This window comes from Mustela nigripes, chromosome 13, assembly GCF_022355385.1.
Source record: "Mustela nigripes isolate SB6536 chromosome 13, MUSNIG.SB6536, whole genome shotgun sequence".
NCBI classification, from domain to species: Eukaryota; Metazoa; Chordata; class Mammalia; order Carnivora; family Mustelidae; genus Mustela; species Mustela nigripes.
The window spans coordinates 128,311,078-128,328,339 of NC_081569.1; the positions used below are offsets into that span (position 1 = coordinate 128,311,078).

Below are 17,262 nucleotides of genomic sequence, written 5' to 3' on the forward strand. Positions count from 1 at the left end.
CTATTCAAACCAAAAGAGCTGGCTCCGCCTAGGCTTTTCTAGGAGTCAGCTTGGTTTCTCCCTGGCCAGACTCATTAAATTAAATTATGCTAGTAAAGCCAGATCCAGTGACTACCATCTCTTTCTGGCTTTGGGTGATTATCTCTTTCTACCACGTCCGCCTCCACCTGCCACTTCTTGAATCCTTACTCTGTGCCAGGTACTGTGCCAGGGGCCGGAGGTACATAAGTCTCACGGTTAAGGAGCCTTCACTCTGGCAGAGGAAGCAGCCAGCTAGTGGGAAGTGGCAGCACCGAGCACTGGGTGCTGGAAGTGTAGCAAACCTTGGAACCGACTGCTGGGGTTAGGACGCGCTCTACCACTTGCTAGCTGTACTGCTGAGCCTCTCTGTAACTCAGTTTCCTCCTCTGGGTGGAGGGGATCATCATACGACCCACCTCCGCTGAGTTATAGTGACTGTTAGTTTATATGTGTGAAGTGCTCAGAACAGCGCCTGACACATAGTAAGCAGTACTTGGTGACTTCACAAGGGCCGCAGGTGACCCCAGGCGAGGGCTGGCTGAATCCGGTGGGCCTCTCTGGATTTGCCTTTTCCTCCCACTTGATCGGTCACTACTGAAGAACAAGACTTACTCTTACTTCGAGCCCTGTACTTAGCCAGGAAAGCTAGAGCCCCAGCCAGAAAAACGTCCCCCTTACTCTCACCCTGCTTCCTGCGGTTTTGGGAGTTTCATAGACCCCATGCTCCTTGGAGCCACACCATGGCCCCTGAGGTTAGGAGCCCTCTAGAAAGACGGCAGTCCCAGCCTATCAGGGTCACAACACCTCTGCCCTTCCCCACTGCTGCTCTTGTTTTTTTGTTTTTTTAGTTTGGTTCCAGCTGCCAAACTGAACTCTTGTGTCTTGTTGGTTTTCAGGCCCTTCTCTGCCCCCTGGTGGTTCTGGCTCAGCCTGACTGGCATTAATCTGGCTGGTGCTTTAGGGGTCAAGTTTGTTGGCCTCTTTATCATCCTGCAAGTGGGGTGGAACACCATTTCAGACCTTTGGCACCTGTTTGGAGACCTCAGTCTTTCAGTGGTGAGAATCCAAGTGCTTGTGGAAATGTCTTTGCTCCCTGGTATTGTGCAGCAGAGCCAGTGGCCTTTCTCTGCCTCTGCTGCAGGTGGTAGAGTGGCTGTGTTCTTGGCCTGAGATGGGCTGGATCCGGCCGTTGTCTGTCGGCAGCCTGACAGTAGGAAGTAGGCCATGCTCAGAGGCTAGAGAGGTTTAAAGGGAGAGGATGAACCGACATCCTTGGAATTTTCTTTTAGCATTTGTTTCTGTGATGTTTTTTAAATGCTCTGCAAACTGCCCAGCCGGGGGAGTCTGTCCAGCTGGACTCATGCCAATATATGGAAGATACTTGCTGCTTGGGATCGTGGGTAAAATGGGTAGGATGACTTCATGAACTCACAGTGTTCTTTCTCTGACCCAGGGTCTCCAGATTTGGAGGCAAGTAAGGGCCTTTAGAGTTTATTAAAGTATTATTAACTAAGCTGATTCTGTGCCAGGCACTGGGCAAAGGGCTTCACCCTCACTCTCATTTATCTCTCCTAACAGTCCTGTGAGGTAGGTCATTATGACCTTCTCTTCACAAATGAGGAAGTGCAGACCTAGAGAGGTAATCGTGCGTCCAAGACCGTACAAGTGATAAAGGTGGATGTAGGATTCAGGCTTAGAGGAGGCTGACTCCAGACCAGAACAATGGTTTACCATCGCCTCTGAACCAAAACCTTGATAAATTCATTTATTAGCTCAGAAAATACAGACAGACTGCCTTTAAGTCTGAAACATGGAATATGCAGATGAATAAAACAAGGGGCATGCTGGAGTATGCTGGGAATAAAACAAGGGGCATGCTGCCCTCCAGAGACAATGGAGAGAGAGAAATAAGTGAACGGGTGATTACAGTCCAGCCAAAAAGTGCTGTGAGGGCACAGTGGAGGGCGTGAGCCTGGGTCACATGGTCCAGGAAGATTTATTGGGGGGAAGCTGAGGCCTGAGCTATAGATCAGGAATACTTATGTGTGTGTCAGATAGGGCTGGCGCAGTGCAGGAAGCGCAGGGACCACACGGGGAGCTCAGCGGAACTGGGAGGCAGAGGGGACTGATGAGTGATGAGGCTGAAGATGCAGGGAAGGTCTGGGGTCCTGGGTGAGGGCCTGCATAGGCAGCAGAGGGCTGGCCCGGGTTCACCCCCTTGCAGGGCCCGGGGTGGGGAGGGGTATTATAGAAAGACTAGGGTTTTCACATTTTTTTGTTGTTGTTGTTGGCTGTTAGTTTTTCAATTTTTTTGTGATTTTGACTCACACATAAAAAGTTACATATAACGCACATATAAGGTACAAAGTAGGATAAGATCCCATGTGCCCAGCACCCCGCACTGGCTGTGTTTGCAGGTGACTGTGGGGAAACACCTGACTGCTCGTGTCCTGTGCCTCATAGTGCTGCCCTTGACTCTCTACACGGCCACTTATGCTGTTCACTTCATGGTGCTGAACAAAAGGTACAGCAGAGCCTTTCCAGCCTCTTGCTTCCCATTTTCCTCTTGCCTCTCAGCCTGCGGGTGGGCTCTGATTTGCTGGGTCTGTGGTTGGGATGTTAGAGGGACCTGGTGGGTTTTATCTGTTTGTTTCTTCTATGTTCCATCTTTTGGGTATCCAGAGGGCTCAGAAAAGCCAGAAGGAAGAGGAGAACTTCCTAATAGCCAAACTGCCCCTTATCCCTCAGCAGAGCCCCTGTGCTTAACAGGGATGGGCCAGAATAAGGCGTGCAGTTGGAGGAGGGCGATAATCTACAGCTACTGGCTGTAGCTCCCATTTACCAAGTAGCTACCCTGTGTCAGCATCTTGTACATATTCTCTTGCTTCATCATGATCCTTTATGAGTTCTTTTTTTTTTTTTTTTTTTTTTTAAATCCCCAATGTATGAATGAGGAATTAAGGCTAAACAAAGTTAGCTACTGCTGAAAGTCACCTAGCCAGTAAGTGGCTTATTTGAGATCTGGACCCCTGTTACTCCAACTCCACCACTATGTCTGTCCCATAATACCATGCTGCCACTGTGGTTGTCTTTTTTTTAGATTAGTTGCACAGGGCTCTTCCAGGGTTCCCAGGAAATTAGAACTCCTCTCCACGAACTCGCCTCTTTTCTGCTCCTTTTCCCACAGCGGTCCTGGTGATGGCTTCTTCAGTTCTGCCTTCCAGGCCCGGCTGTCAGGCAACAACCTTCACAATGCTTCCATCCCTGAACGTGAGTATCTCGGCCTTTATGAAGGTAGAAGGGCAGAAGCCTTTCTGGGTAGGTGAATTAGAAAAGACGACTATGATAGCCTGAGTTAGTGTAGCCTGTAGATGGCAGACTGGGAGCCACATCCAGTTAGATCTGGGGTGGGCACTCAAGAGTGACTTGGGACACAGGAAGGGCAGCCTCGAGCAGCAAGCTCTTCGACTGTACAGAGCGACTTCTCCCTTGTGGCTGTGGAAGCATCCAAGTCAGCTCTGTGGGAAGGCAAGCGGAGAGAATCTGGTGAAAGCACAGGCGCTGGTGCTGGTGGTCACTTTCCACCATCGCATTCGGTGACGCACATCCAGCCACTTATTCGCAGGTCGTAGTTCAGCACGTTAGCCACGCTGGCGGCTGTAGAGGGCCTGCCCTCCAGAGTGGAGAATCCAGTAACTGTGTGTGTTAAGTACATAAGGGATCGAAGGGTACAAGAGATCACTTCTGCTAGGGGGTTGGAGGGCATCAGAGCTACATAGAATGAGATGCCGTGGAGTTTGGCCCTGGAAGAATGGGTAGATTTGAACGGACAGAGAGGGAGGAGAGGGCATACAGCGCAGAGGGGACAGCATGATCAAGGCCATGAACAGGGCACAATGTAAGGCACAGATTATCCATAGAAAAGTAGTAGAAGATAAGGCTGGAAGGATAGATTGGGCCCAGATTATAAGGGTTTGAAACGTTTGGGTGAGGTATCTGACTCATTAAATAGACAGTGGAGACACAGCAGAGGCCTTTGAGCATGAAGGAGGACAGGAAGGCTGTGCTGTAGGGAGGCAACACTAATACGAAGCATAGGACGGCTAGGGAGGGGGCGGGATTGGAGGCGGGGTCCCCTCTGGAAAGCTGTTCTGGGGTCTGGAGCTGGGTATTGTGGTAGCAACCATAGGAGTGGGGCACGTGGGCATGGACAAGGGAGATTGGACATGGAAAGAGAAAAGGAAAGATGTCACTGAGGACTTGAGCCCAGGTAATTGTTTCTTGGAGACACAATGACATCTTCTAGTCTTTCCAGTGCCTTGCACAGTACCTAGGACACAGGGGCCCCGCCAAGACTGTACAGAATGAGAAATAGGGGAAGCAGGTTAAAAAGTTCGTTTAGAAAGACAGATACTGGGCTCCACTGTAGAGAGGCTGATTTGAGATGCGTGGGGAAATCCATGCAACAGGGGTAATGGGCTTGTGGCTGATGCTTTCAGAGGAGGAATCAGCCAGCTAACAGGAAGAGTGATACCGTGGCAGTGGCTGTGATCCGTTAGAAACCTGTAGAAAGAGAATGAGATCTGGGCTGGCCGAAGCCAGGTCACTGGGAGTGCAGGAGGGAGGGAGTTAGGAAAGGATGCTGCAGAGGGCAGTCCTAGAGGGAGCGTGGGTTGAGAAGGGGGGAACAGAGCATTTCCAGAAGCAAAGATGGTCAGCAGTGTGCGGGGCTACATATGTTGGCCTGGGTGAGAGTGTAGAAGAATGGCGCTGTGGGTGTTGGCAAATGCCTGCCTGCTTGTTGTTTCAAACCTAGCTCACTGTGATCTCTTCCATCAAGCCAGCCTCTTCTTACTCTTTGCATGAGAATTCATCCTACTCTGCTCTGGGCTCCCACCGTGTCACACACCATCACTCCTTTGCTGGAGCACTTGCCCACTGTCCTGTGCTCATCGGTGTGTGCCGTCTTCTTCTCTAAGTCTGGGCTCTCCCAGGGCCATAGCCAGGACCCCTCCAGCTTTGGATCCACTCTGTATTTGATATGATCTGCTGACCAAAGGAACGAACGAAGGAGGACCGGAGTAGTCTATCACTGATGGAGCGAGACGCGTCTCAGTGGACTGGGGAATGCCAGGGCAGCCAGATTACAGGGGACTGAGAAGAGGGACAGTAGGAGGAAAAGAGGCTTCTCAGTTACCCAGGGCCTGCGGGCAGAAGGGATCTTCTTAGTTTATTCCTTTTTTTTTTTTTTTTAAACTCTGAATTGAAAAAACCAACAAACCCAAACACCATCGAACAGCTACTTTATATGGTATCAGATTGAAAAGACACAAAAGGACTTTGCAAAAGTGAAAATTATCTTAACAGTCTATCATAACTTTATATCTATCTTGAAGAATATGTTAGGTAAGACTTGAAACGCTTCTTCCTTTGTTGTGTTTAATGTATGTATAGACTTTGAAGGATGGGCCTTTTCTAATCTTTTGCTTTTACAAGTAGTGCTTGATAACACCCCTGTTAACATCATTTCTTCTGAAGTTCTGCGGAGGAAAGGGAGGTAAGGACACCAGTGAGACCCTGTAGTGAGCTCCCACTTGCGTTGACACCATGGGACTGAGAAGGCACCTGTGTGTCTCACTTTAGGTAGCGCTAGGCCCAGTGCGGTCTGTGAGAGGGTGAGTGAGTCCTGTGGCTTCAGAGGCCCCTTCCAGTCAGGGGCCACCGCTAGCACCATGCCAGCTCACACCCTGTCTTCCTTCCTCCCAGATCTGGCCTATGGCTCCGTGATCACCGTGAAGAACCTGCGGATGGCCATCGGCTATCTCCACTCCCACAGGCACCTCTACCCCGAGGGCATTGGTGCCCGCCAGCAGCAGGTCAGTGAGCCTTTTGTACTTCCTGTACTGTAGCAACACCAAGCTGTTGGCCAGGACGGAGCCTGCCCTTCTCTTTCTTGCCCCCATCCTTTTCCTGCACCATTTTCCCTGCTTGAAACAGTCTTCCTCCCGCGCCCTAATCCTTTTCCTCTGGCTAGCTCCAGCTTCTTTAGGCTTCAGAGCAAGTGTTGCCTCCGATTACCATGAGCCACCTCTACTGCTTACTGGGGTAAATGCCTCTCACATGAGGGGTTTGCCTGGCATGCTTTGTAAGCCTCTGCGCTAACCCTATTCACATTGAACTGTGAATTCAGTTCCTCTTGACTCTTGCTAGCTCTTGGAAGGCTCACGGTGCCTGGCTTGACATGGATGATGGTCAGGTGTTGTGGTTGTAAACACAGACTTGGAAACCAGACTACATTATCTGGGTTTGAATCCTTTTTACACCAGAGTTAGACTTTAAACAAGTTACTTGGCCTTTTTCTGCTTCATTATCTTCATTTTTAATTAGGGAAAATAAAGAGTGCCTTTCTCCATCATAGGGTCATTGTGCAGATTAAAAGTATGAAGTACATGTGACATGCACCCTGGGGTCTTAGCCATGAGTATTACCTGAGCGAGTGGGCCACACTGTGTCCGTGTCCCTGTCTATGAGTGTCGGGTGTGGCTGTGGCAGATGGTGCCTAAGAGGGAGAGGCAGGATGTTGGAGAGGTTGGGGAGCCAAGTTGTGCAGAGGCCTTCTGTGTTACAGTAGATTTGACTTTGTTCTGTGGACACTGGTGAGGCGCGGAGATTTGTGAAGGCGTGATAAGATGTGATTAGATTTTTAGGTGATGGATTGAAAGGAGGGGCAGATTGAAGGCAAGAAATAAGTTGGGAGGCAATAATCATGACAGAGGATGGTGAATAGAGGCAAAGACCATGAACAGAGGTGGGAATTGATTCAGGAAACACTTCACAGCTCAGTGTCAGGGCCCCATCACTGGCAGCTGTCAGGGATAAGCTGTATCTAGGTCTGTAGGCTGGAGATGAAGGTGTCTGTGGTAATGGTGTTTCACCATAGTCAGAAATGGAGGAGGAGGAATAGCTCTGGAAATGAGAGAGTTTGTTTTGTGTATTTGAGGTTTGGGGCTTGTCTCAGGAAGAAGATCTGTGTGCATAGCATATGGGTATCTGTGACACAGTGGGATGGGTGGCATTGCCCAGGAAGGGTGTGCAGAGGCAGGAGAGGCAGTGAAGGAGCCCTGGGTGGGGGGCAGCAACACTTAGGCAGTGGTGGAGATGCTCTGAGGGGCGCTGGTAGACGAGGCTGAGAAGGAGGGTGTGAACAGGGGTTGGGAGGAGAGCCCAGGGCAGACAGCATCCCAGGAGGACTGGTGGTCAGCAGTTCAGGTGCTGCAAAGGCCTCAGAGAAGGCTAAGAAAGAGGCCACATTGAATGATAGTAAAGGGGGCCTCGTTGCTAACTGGGACTGCTTCTGAGGAGTGGTGAGGCCCCAGGTCTCAGGAGTAGGGAGCAGGGGAGAGGGGAGGCGCGCAGACTGCAGGAGAGGCTTTTGTGCTAAGAGGCTTGGAGTGATGCTTCTCTTCTGGCAAAATGACTGGTATTTTTACTTGGCAAAAAAGTTTTACTTCCTAAAAATCTTTATTATTATTTCCTTATTTACTAGTTCACCAGGAAGTTGACGCAGAGTGTTGGGTTTTAGTATCAAGCTTCCCATTCTTGATTCTCCTGTTGTCTCTAGCACTTTCGAACCCACTGGAGAGTTTTTAAAACATTCCAGTGCCTGGGTACCAAATAGAAGCTCTGACTCCACTGATCCAGGTGGGGGCCCATGCATTGTGCCTTTCTGTTTTGCTGTGAAATTCTCCAGAAACGGCTAGTGGATGGCCAGAGCAGAAAACCACAGCTAGCCCTTCCATGGGGAGCTGCAGCTGTCATGGAGAAGCTCAAGTTACAGATGTGGAGGCCAGCATTGTTTACACTGTGCAAAGGGAGAGAAGGACCTTGTTAAACTAGTCCTGGTGTTACATACTCACAGTCATGTGTGGAGGTGTGAAGTCATGATAGTGATGTAGAGAGAGCATGTGGGGCCATGGCATGGAAGAGTCTGGTTCTGTCCCAGCTGAATCACACTGAGCCTTTCTTAGCCAGTTTCGTCATCTGCCAAATGGGGAGTTGGACTAAACCACTTCTAGTGGCCCACACTGCCCTGGAGTTTAGTGTCTTGTCAACAACCCTAGGAGTCCATTTTAAAATATTTTTAAAGTATAACATTTATAAAATAAAAAAACAAAAAAAACCAAAACCGAAAGCTACATTAATTCCAGAAGATCAGTGTTTACCCACATAGTTTGGCGTACAACATTCTGTTATTATAGGATATGAGTGTTTCTAGGAGACTTTCTGTTGTAAAAAAATCCATTGTAAAAACAAATGTTTCTATGGGAAAAAGAGGCCATGGACTATACTCGTAATAAAGAAGTAATTTTTCTTATATAATTTTAATAGTAAGTTTTGTTTAAAAAAATACACAGAGTACATACGCACAAGCAACATAAAATCTTAAGATCCTTTAAGCAAATCTAGGCCGGTGGACTCTCTGTACCTTTGTTTGGGAGTATGAATTTAATTTCTTGATGGCTGCCAAAATGTTTTAGTTTCTCTCTTTTTTTTTTTTTTTTTAAGAATTTATTTGACAGAGAGAGATCACAAGTAGGCAGAGAGAGAGAGGAGGAAGCAGGCTTCCTGCTGAGCAGAGAGCCTCATTCGGGCCTTGATCCTAAGACCCTGAGATCATGATCTGAGCAGAAGGCAGAGGCTTAACCCACTGAGCCACCCAAGCACCCCACCCCTTTTTTTTAAGTTGGCTCCACACTGGGGGAGCTGGGCTCCAGTGTGGGGCTTGAACTCATGACCCTGAGATAGAGACCTGAGCTGAGATCAGGAGTCTGATGCTTAACCAGCTGAGCCATCCACGTGTCTTGTACATTCGAAATACCATCATTCCTGACTTTTTTCTGAGAAAGGAAAAGCCACTGAAACAAAGCAGCCATAATACATACATAATTTTTTCCCTAACTGCTGATTCCAAATTCCTTTGCAAGTAAATCAGTAATGTTTTATCCAATTGGAGTCATAAAACTCACTTTGCATATATTTCGATTGTTTCTGGATATTTGTGTTCTTGTTTATGTAATTGGCATAATTGTTATGTGTATAATTTCTATCCTGGGAGCTTTGGAGTTAGCTGCTTGGTTCGATAGGCCGTGGTGACTTTGAGCAAATTACCCATCCTTAGTTTCCTTGTAAGGTGGGGCTAGCTATGGTGCCTAGCAGAGATAGAAGACTTGCCCAGTGCTTAGAGCAGTACCTAGTGAGAAATGGCAGCCCCTTTCAGCATCAGCATTTTATAAACCTTTTCCTATGCTGGTAAAAAATGCTCAGAAACATTTTTTGTGGCTGTGTAATGTTCTGTCCTGCAGACGTATCATCATGTTAGCTACTCCCCTATCACTGGATGTTTATTCTGTTTCTGAATTTTTGCTATTAGATTCATCATAGCATGATGTGAATGTTCACATGCACACACACACATTTAATTTTTTAAAAATCGGTGTCTATGAAATGGCTACAGGCTAAACCCTCCGGCTTCTAGGACAAGATATATATGGAGCTATTTAGTTTCATTTGGTCACATTCTAGAAAATATAGCATGAATTTTTCATTTAGAAAATTTGAGGCATGTTCTTAATTACTTCTTAAAATGCACTAAATCAAGGTACCAGCGTGGCTCAGTCAGTTAAGCGTCTGATTCCTGATTTCAGCTCAGGTCATGATCTCAGGGTCCTGAGATTGAGCCCACATCCAGCTCCATGACTGGCTGTGAAGCCAAGGTAGCATTCTCTCTCTTCCTCTCCCTGTGCCCCACCCCCAGCTCATGCTCTCTATCTCTATCTAAAATAAATAAATACAAAATTTAAAAAATACACTAAATCCTGTTTGTGTGCTGGAGACTATGTTACACAATGTATCATGGTTCCTCCTCTAGGAGGCTAAAACTTTAAAGATAAGATGCAGAAATATACAGAGAGACCGATCAAAAAGGCACTTGAAGGAGAAACCTCTAAATGCAGATGGAAGGAGAGAATCTCAGTAGGGCTACTTTGGAACCCTCCTGGGCAGCATGGCCCCTCAGGTTGGTAGCTGGGGATTCTGAAAGAGGCTTAAGCAATGCTGGTTTGCTCTTGATTGTCCTGTGGCTACGCCGATGTTGATGGTATTCTCTCTCCCACCTGCCCCCAACCCAGGTCACCACATATTTGCACAAGGACTACAACAACCTGTGGATTATCAAGAAACACAACACAAATGCAGGTAATGTAGGAACTGATGTTTCTTGCATTACTGCTTACTCTGAGCCATTTTTAACATTTCTCATGCCTTCAAATGGTACGGAGATGGGCATTCCAGAGCTTTCCTTGGCAGTACCTTTACTGATCTCATTTATCCTTTCAACAGCTACTTATTGAGCATCTACTATCTTCCAAGCACTGTTGTCAACATAGGAGGTAAGAAGTGAGCAAGATCTCACTCTTAAGAGCTGTCATGCTGAAGCCAGAGAACCCGGCCAAGGCTCAGACTTAGTCTAGACTGGTTACCTAGACGTGCTGCTGGGGGCTAGTTGAGTAGACCCAGCTGAGGGCACATGGTGGCCACTCTCTTTTGTAATGAGAGCACACTAAGCCTTGCAGACCTCAGCATATGGTGCAGCTCAAGTTGTCTTGATTGGATAGAGTACTGCTGCCCTCTGGTCATCCCTGGACTGGACCAGTCAGTTGTAGATCTCAGAGCCTGTGGCTGGGCTTGTCTAGCCTGGTGCTTGGGTCCTCACTCCATACCTGCTGGCCTGCCCCCTGGGTGGCCGGGGCAAAGCTGCTCTGAAGCACATTTAATGGGCTCTTGGGGCTTTATGACATGGGCTATATCCAGATCTTTCTTTGGTCAGGGAGCTAGCTGCCTGCCAGCTATGCTTTCTGTATCTATAGCTGAGAAGAAAACAAAGGGCATCTTCTGCTCACGTCTGAGCCTCTGCTGATTGTGTCACAGGCTTTCTCTGTGACTCCTCAGTAAACCCCGCCTGGCTCTCCACCTTTCTGGAGTCAGCGGCTCCTGAGCTTTGGTGTGGCAGTAGGTGGCTGTTCACCTAAATTCACCCTTTTTGTTCCTTTCCTCACCTCATATTGCTGCAGTCTTGTGACAATATTGATCGTTTTCATCCAGGACAAACGTAAGCGGCCTATCGCAAGGAGGGGTTATGAGGCAAGACTGCTTTACGTCTAAAGTTATGTGGGCATCGACCAAATCTTGGAACATCTCTGATCTGTTATTTGATGTGGCTTCTAGCTTAAGGTGGTTGCATTTCCACCAGGGAACTAAGGTGTGTGAAGGCAGAGAGCTGCAAGCACTTAGGGAAGTGGGAACCATACAAATTAAGGTCTTTTTTTATGTATTTCTAGGAATTTATCCATTTCTTCTAGATTGTTCAATATGTTGGCATATAGCTTTTCATAATATTGTCTTATGATTGATTGTATTTCTATAGTGTTGGTTGTTCCTTCTCCTTTCTCATTTGTGATTTTATTTATTTAGGTCTTTGTGTTCTTGATGGCTAAAAATGCCCCTCCCGCCACGTCCTTGTAAAATGAAACTTGCCTCCCATTGACTTATTTGATTTGTCGCCTTTGCTGATTAATCTTTTTCGGAGACCTTAGGGTCCATGTAGGAATGGGCATCCCTACACTTAAGTTTTCTTTTCTTTTTTTTTAAGATTTTATTTATTTATTTGACAGAGAGAGATTACAAGTAGATGGAGAGGCAGGCAGAGAGAGAGGGAGGAGGAAGCAGGCTCCCTGCTGAGCAGAGAGCCCGATGCGGGACTCTATCCCAGGACCCTGAGATCATGACCTGAGCCGAAGGCAGAGGCTTAACCCACTGAGCCACCCAGGCGCCCTACACTTGAGTTTTCTAATTCTCTTAAAAACTAGTGATTTGTTCTGGCACATTTCTCTTTCCTGACCTTGAGTGTTAGTGTCTCACTGTTTGGGAAGAAGTTTGCAAGGATCTTTTTTGTGTTGCTGGTTACTACAACTACTCCTTTTCCATTGTCATTGTCTTGCTAGACCTGATCTGACTTGGTTTCTAGATGATGTGGTCCCTTTCTTTTGTCACCTCATCATTTTCTTTACCTCACGCTTAGCAAGTTTATTGTCAGAGACAAGATAATAACAGACAAAATTTTCAGGGCTTAACATTGGACTCTGAGGAGAGCGAGGCATATGGTCATTTACATGGAAGACTATGATTTTACTACTAAAAGGAAAATCTTATTATTTGACTTCCCAGCTTAAAAACCCTCCTATGGAGGCTTCGGGGCCTGTCAGACAAAGACCACATTTCCTAGCCTGGCTTGTACTGCGTGGCCTTACTTGTTCACATCATCGATTCCCACAGTCTTTCCCATTCCTCTCCCCGACACACCCTTCCCACTTATAGGAAACCGTTCGCTATTGGTGAGATGTGTTTTGCTCTTTCATATATCTGGCCCCACTTGTTGACCTGACAATATTCTCCCCTCCTTAAAGAGCTTTTCAAGCATATCTCTGAGCTTTTCAAGCATATCTTCCTTGAGACAGGGAGTGGCCCTTTCTCTTTGTCCTCCCAGCACTCTGCACCTCTAGGGTCTATGATATTATACTGTAACTCTTTACTTGCAGGCCTTCATTTCATACTAGCCTAATGAGTGAATGACTTCAGATATCAATGCTGGTTTCTTCTTGGCAGATCCCCTAGACCCTTCCTTCCCAGTGGAGTTTGTAAGACATGGAGACATCATTCGGCTAGAACACAAAGAGTAAGTAAATTGGCTCTCTGGGATGAGTGAGTGGTATGGGCACCAAAGGTAAGGAGTTCTTCTAAGCTGGAAGGAAACAGAAGTCCGATTTGGATGAGGCTCTAGTAAATGGAACAAGGCTGCTGTGCTAGAATGGGAAAGCCATTTTATGAAAACCCAGACTTCTTTTATGAAGTCTGGTGAAATAAGCAGGCCAATTTTGTCTGCCTGATTTGGCTTTGGGAGCTTTGAACTTTGAAGATACCGTTCAGTTTCCCTTTTTCCAGGGGAGGGAAAAAAGTATCTGAGTTACCCAATGCTTCTTCTCAAGTGGCTACCTTTAGGAAGATGTAGAAGTCTGTTTCTGAGAATATGGCAAGCTGGTTTATTTAAGCAATATTCTCACTGAAAATGACTAAAAATGCTGGAATAACATGAAAGCGTCCTAAAGCATCAAAGAGCTGACAAGGCAATAGGGAGTTACCAGGACAAAATCTAAGTGGAAGTGGGGTGTGGAGATTCCAGAAAAATGAGTGGGATGCTGCAGCCATCTCTGCCTTGATCCTGCAATCTTGAGTTTCGATCTTTGGTTTTGACTGCCCCTTGAGAGAGAGAGTTGTAAATTCAAAGCTGTAGGCTCACCCAAAGTGGTAAATGTATTAAATGATCCTTCCCCCAAACTTGAAACCACAAAGGGCTAGAGCAGGGGGAGCAGGGGTTGAGGAGGGGCTATTTCTGGTTCCTGAAAAGTTGTATCTACCAATTGATCCTCATATGGATTTGTGGCCCAAATTAATTTCATCTGGATGGTCTGAAAATCTTTAGGCCATGAATTACAATGAATATAATCCTAGACTGGTAATATTTCCTAGGTGCCTGGCTAAAAGCAGATGTAAATCCTCTTTTGGGAAAGAGATTGCCCTCCATTACCATAAATAGTTTTTCAGTGATGATGAATAGTACATAGTAAAAAATAACTAAGCACACAAGGAAATAGGGCACCATGTGCAGGAGCGAATAGGAATGATAGATAGCAGAAGCAGCTCTGCAAAATATTGTATAGTACGATCATTCAGTATGGAGTATTTTAAAAATCAGGGATTATATATAGAGAAAAGCTATGCTCTGTGTGTGTGTGTGTGTATGTGTACATATATATATGTATATATATATATACACACACTGTATATATATAGAGAGAGAGAAAACCTTTTTCCTACTATGATTGTGAATACTTTTTAGTTTTTTTTGTTTGTTTTGTTTTGTTTTTGTTTTTTTATTTGACAGAGATCACAAGTAGGCAGAGAGGCAGGCAGAGAGAGAGGAGGAAGCAGGCTTCCCGCTGAGCAGAGAGCCCAACGCGGGGCTCCATCCCAGGACCCTGGGATCATGACCTGAGCTGAAGGCAGAGGCTTTAACCCACTGAGCCCCCCAGGCACCCTTTACTTTTACTTTTTTTTTTAAAGATTTACTTTAAATCTTTACTTTTTTTTTTTTTTAAAGATTTTATTTATTTATTTGACAGAGAGAGATCACAAGTGGTCAGAGAGGCAGGCAGAGAGAGGGAGGAAGCAGGCTCCCTGCTGAGCGGAAAGCCCAATGCGGGGCTTGATCCCAGGACCCTGGGATCACGACCTGAGCTGAAGGCAGAGGCTTTAACGCACTGAGCCCCCACCCTTTACTTTTTAGTTTTTATTATTTATTACTTACTTAGTTTCATTTTGTTTTATTAACAGAAAGTTATCATTTATTGTTGAGTTTTATTTTTGGAAATTTGGAAATTTCCAGAATTTTTATAGTAAACACTTAATTCTTATTGTGGATAAAAGTAAGAAGTATTATAAAACGAACAAAGTAAATAAAGCCAAATTAATTCCTCCCTTCCCCTTCTGACCCCCACTTTGTAAAACTGGTGATAAGGGCAGAAAGAGTAAATGGGAGGGAGGAGGCTTACCTGGCTTAGGCACGAGTAGATTACAAATCTTAGTTTCTTCTCCCCAAAGCTGCCTCATGAGTCAGGCAAGCTAAGTGCTTCAGAGCCATCAAATGTGGTAAGTCATCCCCCTACTGCAGAAGTTAACCCCTTTCTTGGCACAGGGTCCAGGGCTCCTACCGTCTGTCCCTCATGGTTTGGGCAATTCTCTGATTCTCTGGCTGTTTCTTGTGAGTAAATAGGCAAGATATTCCTGATTTGTTGGATTTCATAGCTCAGATTCTAATTTTTCTTGCAGTAAAAGATGACTCTGAATATCCCTAGTAAAAGAGGAGACATTACATGTCTCTTTTCCCCAGGATAATGCCGTTTCTCTCTCTTTACTTCTAGGACTTCTCGGAACCTGCATAGTCACTATCATGAGGCCCCCCTGACCCGGAAGCACTATCAGGTCACTGGCTATGGCATAGTAAGTGAGCAACTGGAGTGTGATCAGGCTGTAAAAAATTGTGGGGGCTAGTTTATGGCCATGAGACAGAACACATCCTCCCTGGAATTCTGGAATGTTCCTGAGGATGACGGGCTACACAGGGACTCTATTAACGTTTGGAACTTTTTGGCAAGGCTTGCTGTGGGAAAAGCAGCCTGTGAGTCTGTTTGTCTCCATCTCTTCCCTCCCATAATAACCATGCCATTTTTCTGTTCTGACACTTAATAAATGTCACATATGAATACTGTTTGGGTCCCTTTTTAAATCACAGTGGACATAAAAGCCATGGACCCACAAGATGATCCTAGGTAAATATATAAACATATATTTATATATTTATTCTTTGCCAGGTCCTCATTGACTTTACTTTTAAGGATTACTTCCCTGTTCTGCAGGAGATGTTAACCACAGTGCTTTTGAATTTTTTACTAGCGTGGGGTGATGCAGTTAATAGAAAAAGAAGCTCAATGAGTACTTGGGGAGTGATTTGGAAACAAAACCACTGGAGAGGGCAGCTAGACTTAGGACTATCTTACGTTCCCTTGCAGGGGCTTTAGTGCATCAGTCAAGATTCTGTGTTCCTTAAGGTGGCCTTCCCAACCCCCCTCCCGCTTGCTGACCCCATGCTACTGGGGCCACTAATTATCATTTTCTTGAGGGCATCTCCTGAGGAGAATTAGACACAAATGTCTTAATTTCCAGAATATCATCTCCAGGCCAAACCTTTCTGGCCTAGATGAGTGAGTGTCCAGATGGCCAAGTAATGGGTACAAATGGCCCAAATCTATTTCTGTTGGCTCAAGGTGCTGTCATGAGTTTGCTTTAAGAGCAAAGACATATGTTTAGAATTTAAATGTAGTCCTGTGAAGCACTGGAGTGTGGGCCGCAGGAGTCACACTACTTTTCTTAGTTGTGGTGGCGAGCACTGAGGGAATGTCCGTCACTTGGGGTGTTTCTCTGGCCCTCTCATTCCCCTTCCTGCCTCATCCACTGAGGCCTATTTTGTCTTTGACCGTTGTAACATGGTGGCATCGGAAGGGGGGCCATCTCTCTTTCCTGACATGTCTTCTCTAAAGTCATCTTAACTTTCTTTGTATTTTTCCCTTGATTGACATGGCAGAATGGGACAGGGGACTCAAATGATTTCTGGCGGATTGAGGTTGTAAACAGAAAATTTGGAAACCGGATCAAAGTGCTTAGAAGTCGCATTCGCCTCATCCATCTGGTCACAGGTTGTGTCCTGGGCTCCTCGGGAAAGGTCTTGCCCAAGTGGTGAGTCTGGGGTTTTGATGTCCCAACTGAGGCTCATCTTTCCCCTTTCACACTATAAGGAGTATACCAGAAACTTCTATTTCCCAGTTGTCAATGTTCACCTCACGTTTTCTTGTATTTTAGTGGTAGATGGAGGGAGAAAAGGCATCACATGTGTTACAGAGCACAGAACTCCAGAGTTCCTTTGGTGTTTTATGTGTTCTGAGAGTTGAACAGAATAGTTGTTCATCTGTCTAGGACATTCTATGTGCTCTGGGCCTTTCTAACGTGGGAATACTCTGGACTCCTCCTAGGACAGTCATGGAATATAAAAGAGTGAAGTTGAAAAAAGTATGGCCACTGGGTTGAAAAGAGCAGGTTCTATAAATGTAAGAGATTTGACAGTGCGACTCTCTGGTGAGTGTCACGTCTTCTGAGAGACCTCTGTGACTGCTTTTCACAGGGGCTGGGAACAGTTGGAGGTTACCTGCACCCCATACCTAAAGGAAACCCTCAATTCTATCTGGAATGTGGAGGACCATATCAATCCCAAATGTGAGTGAGATTACTTCTTGGAAACATAAGTAACTCTTATCTTAGAAAAATCAATGTTCATAGATTCTGCTGCCACTGTATCTCATTGTTGTCATTTCCTGTCTTTTTTGAACCTAATCTTTTCATATGAGGTGTCTGGACAGGTAGCTCCTTTTTCTTCCCATCCATGTCAACTTCCCATCCTCCTCAAACTCCCCCTAAATTGACCCGTGACCTCACTGTGGGCCAGAGCTAGTTTTCTTG

General features: G+C 46.0%; 1 protein-coding gene across 1 annotated transcript in view; it reads left to right on the top strand.

The window, feature by feature from the left end:
* POMT2 (protein O-mannosyltransferase 2) overlaps positions 1 to 17,262 on the top strand; it is a 43,031-nt gene that overhangs the window by 16,994 nt on the left and 8,775 nt on the right. The window contains exons 6-14 of the mRNA XM_059373647.1: positions 918 to 1,077; positions 2,439 to 2,545; positions 3,209 to 3,291; positions 5,788 to 5,897; positions 10,209 to 10,275; positions 12,742 to 12,811; positions 15,114 to 15,192; positions 16,334 to 16,485; positions 16,928 to 17,019. Of these exons, the coding sequence (XP_059229630.1) occupies positions 918 to 1,077; positions 2,439 to 2,545; positions 3,209 to 3,291; positions 5,788 to 5,897; positions 10,209 to 10,275; positions 12,742 to 12,811; positions 15,114 to 15,192; positions 16,334 to 16,485; positions 16,928 to 17,019 (920 nt within the window). The remainder of the gene's footprint in view (positions 1 to 917; positions 1,078 to 2,438; positions 2,546 to 3,208; positions 3,292 to 5,787; positions 5,898 to 10,208; positions 10,276 to 12,741; positions 12,812 to 15,113; positions 15,193 to 16,333; positions 16,486 to 16,927; positions 17,020 to 17,262) is intronic.